This window comes from Zea mays, chromosome 8 (genome assembly GCF_902167145.1).
Source record: "Zea mays cultivar B73 chromosome 8, Zm-B73-REFERENCE-NAM-5.0, whole genome shotgun sequence".
In the NCBI taxonomy this organism is placed as follows: Eukaryota; Viridiplantae; Streptophyta; class Magnoliopsida; order Poales; family Poaceae; genus Zea; species Zea mays.
In genome coordinates this window covers 102,787,229-102,789,675 of record NC_050103.1, presented here as the reverse complement: position 1 = coordinate 102,789,675, position 2,447 = coordinate 102,787,229, and the positions used below count along the sequence as shown (strand labels likewise).

Below are 2,447 nucleotides of genomic sequence, written 5' to 3'. Positions count from 1 at the left end.
AGTAGTAACATTATTATTAATCTCATCGATTCGTTCTGGTAGAAATGTAGAAGAGGAGTACATAGATCAAACCACACTGTGGACAGATTCCACCAAACCCAAAAGACTATAAATAAGGGAAGATACAGGCTAAAATCGCTGGGAAGAAGAGATGCATGGTCGTCGACAAGCCATGTGACCTGGCTATCCATGCATGAGACGAGACCACAAGGATTCTGTCGATCTGTGCTCTTGCGTCAGCTCAGCTCGCATGGGATCTGGTAGGACACGCTCTACCGCCGCAGGGTCTGCATGATGTACTGGCCGTACAGGTCCCTGCACGTACAGAAGCAACAAGATCCATGTCAACACGTACGAATGCAGAGTCCCAGAATCCAAACCTCGTTTTTTTTCAAGTCATCCACGAGATAAATGAGCAGGGCGACTTTACATGGAGTACTGGATGGCTTCGCGGGCAGCGGCGGCGGGCAGGAAGTCGTTGACGGCCACCTCCTTGTTCTCGTTCTTCTTGTCTGGAATTTGGCCAGAGCAGGAAACAAAACAACCACACGGTCAGTTGAAGGGAGGAGCGTCCGATCCAGCAAGGACCGCGCGGAAACCTAGCGAGCATCACGGAGCAGCGAGATATATGTAGAGAGAGAGCAAGCGCGTACAGTCTTCGAAGAAGCGGCGGATCTCCTGGAGGCGGTGAGGGGAGAGCTCGCTGATGTCGTTGTAGTGGCGGTACTCGGGGTCGTCGGCGCAGACGGCGATGATCTTGTCGTCCTTCTCTCCCTGCAATTCCAGCGCTTTGCTTGGTAAGTAAAAGACTCTAGATATGGGGAGTGGGGATTATTGGTCCGTCTCGGGCGGCCTACCTGATCTATCATAGGCATGAGGCCGATGGCCCTGGCGCGGAGGAAGGCGCCGGGAAGGACGGGTTCCTGCTAGATGCAGATGTTATTATTAATTATTGAAAAGATGGCCGAGCTAATAATGAAGGCTGAGACGACTTGGTTGGACAGCGAGGACGAGTCAGCTGACCTGCATGAGCACGAGGACGTCCATGGGGTCGTTGTCCTCGCAGAGCGTCCGGGGCACGAAGCCGTAGTTGTGAGGGTAGACGACGGACGAGTAGAGGATCCGGTCCACCTTGATGAGCCCCGTCTTCTTGTCCAGCTCGTACTTCACCTTGCTCCCCTTGGTGATCTCCACGACCTGCTCGTCGGCACCACGTACGTAACGGACGGACGGACGCGCACCGGAAGGATCGTCAGACACGCTCCATATTCACACATGTCGATCGAGAACAACTTTGGCTGCTTGCTTGCTTGCTTGCTGGGGTGAGGGGTCTGGGGAATGGGATTCGTCAGATACTTACGACGTTGAAGACGGCCGGAGCTTCAGGACCTGCAGAGCAGAGACGAACGAAGGCGAAGGCGTCGGTTATTATAGCGCGCTACATATCTATCTCCTCGACCCGAACAAGTCAGAGGAAGAGGCTCACCGATCTCGAGGTCGTGCCAGGGGTGCGCGGCGACGGACCTCCGCGACAGCGACGACAGGATGCGCTCGTTCAGCCGCGGCGCCCGGCGCTTCGGCTCCACCTCCATCACGTCGGCGGCGTGCTGCCCGTTGGTGCCTCCGTTCTCCTGGTCCTGGCTCATCTTCCGCTACCGCTACGAAAGAAAACCCAGATCGGGCGGCTGCGGCTGCGGAGGCTCGCCGGCGCCGGTCGACGCCGCTCGTATCTCACGTCGCCCGGGCTCGATCGGCAAACTAGTTAGGAGTAAACGCTGGTCGGATGGGGCAAACATTGCCGCGGCCCGCGCGCATATATATAGAGAGAGAGAGCAGAGGAGGCCAGAGGGGACAGGGGAGCGAGCGAGCGAGCGCCGGAGGCCAGTGCGTGGTGTGGTGGTGGTGGGGGAGGTGTGGGTGGGGGCCTGGTCGACGTGACTGAGGCGTAGGCTGCACGTGGGTCTCGGTGCCGATGCGGTGCCGCGCTGGCGTTGGAAACTTCATCGCTTCCCGCGTCAATGGCGTCACCGCCACCGCTCCGAGTCGCGAGCTGTTTCCCCACTACCACTGCCGCCTATCGGGTCGGGTCACCCGGAAACGCGGCGCACCGTGCGGGGGCGCATCCGAACCCACCCTGGTACCGTGATGCTCTCTCAAAAGTCAAAATATCAGCAAGTACCCTGTTCGAAGCCTTTTGGGTATCGCGTGATGCACACTCTTTCAGGAGAGATCGTGACCATGCCATGATTCGCACATATCGTTAAGTAATAATAATAAGCATAATAAAGGAAGGAAAAGATGGCTGGAACATGTTCGTGATCAGTACCGGGTTTTTGGTGCCAACGTACGTGTGTCGTCCTGTCGACCGGCGGGCTTCTTCAACTTTGGAACTCAAGTCCGGTGTGCATTGTGTGAGCGCTTTTTTTAGAGAGAACAGGAGGGGACCC

At 56.9% G+C, this 2,447-nt stretch overlaps 1 protein-coding gene across 1 annotated transcript; it reads right to left on the bottom strand.

Moving 5' to 3' along the window:
* On the bottom strand, window positions 1-1,776 carry LOC100272302 (soluble inorganic pyrophosphatase). The gene is made up of 7 exons (NM_001146788.1): window positions 1,487-1,776; window positions 1,361-1,389; window positions 1,024-1,197; window positions 858-923; window positions 654-774; window positions 431-512; window positions 1-315 (listed from the first exon to the last, which is right to left on the bottom strand). The coding sequence occupies exons 1-7, from the start codon at window positions 1,644-1,646 to the stop codon at window positions 273-275; spliced, it is 675 nt and encodes a 224-aa protein (NP_001140260.1). The 5' UTR covers window positions 1,647-1,776; the 3' UTR covers window positions 1-272.
* Between the last annotated feature and the right edge of the window lie 671 nt (window positions 1,777-2,447).

What these genes read in the sequence shown, in the direction of transcription:
- LOC100272302 (NM_001146788.1), bottom strand. Translation starts at nt 1,646, where the DNA reads ATGAGCCAGGACCAGGAGAACGGAGGCACCAACGGGCAGCACGCCGCC. An exon ending in CTCCGGCCGTCTTCAACGTC is followed by an intron (nt 1,198 to 1,360) that starts GTAAGTATCTGA and finishes GCCGACGAGCAG; the next exon opens with GTCGTGGAGATCACCAAGGG. An exon ending in ACGTCCTCGTGCTCATGCAG is followed by an intron (nt 924 to 1,023) that starts GTCAGCTGACTC and finishes TGCATCTAGCAG; the next exon opens with GAACCCGTCCTTCCCGGCGC.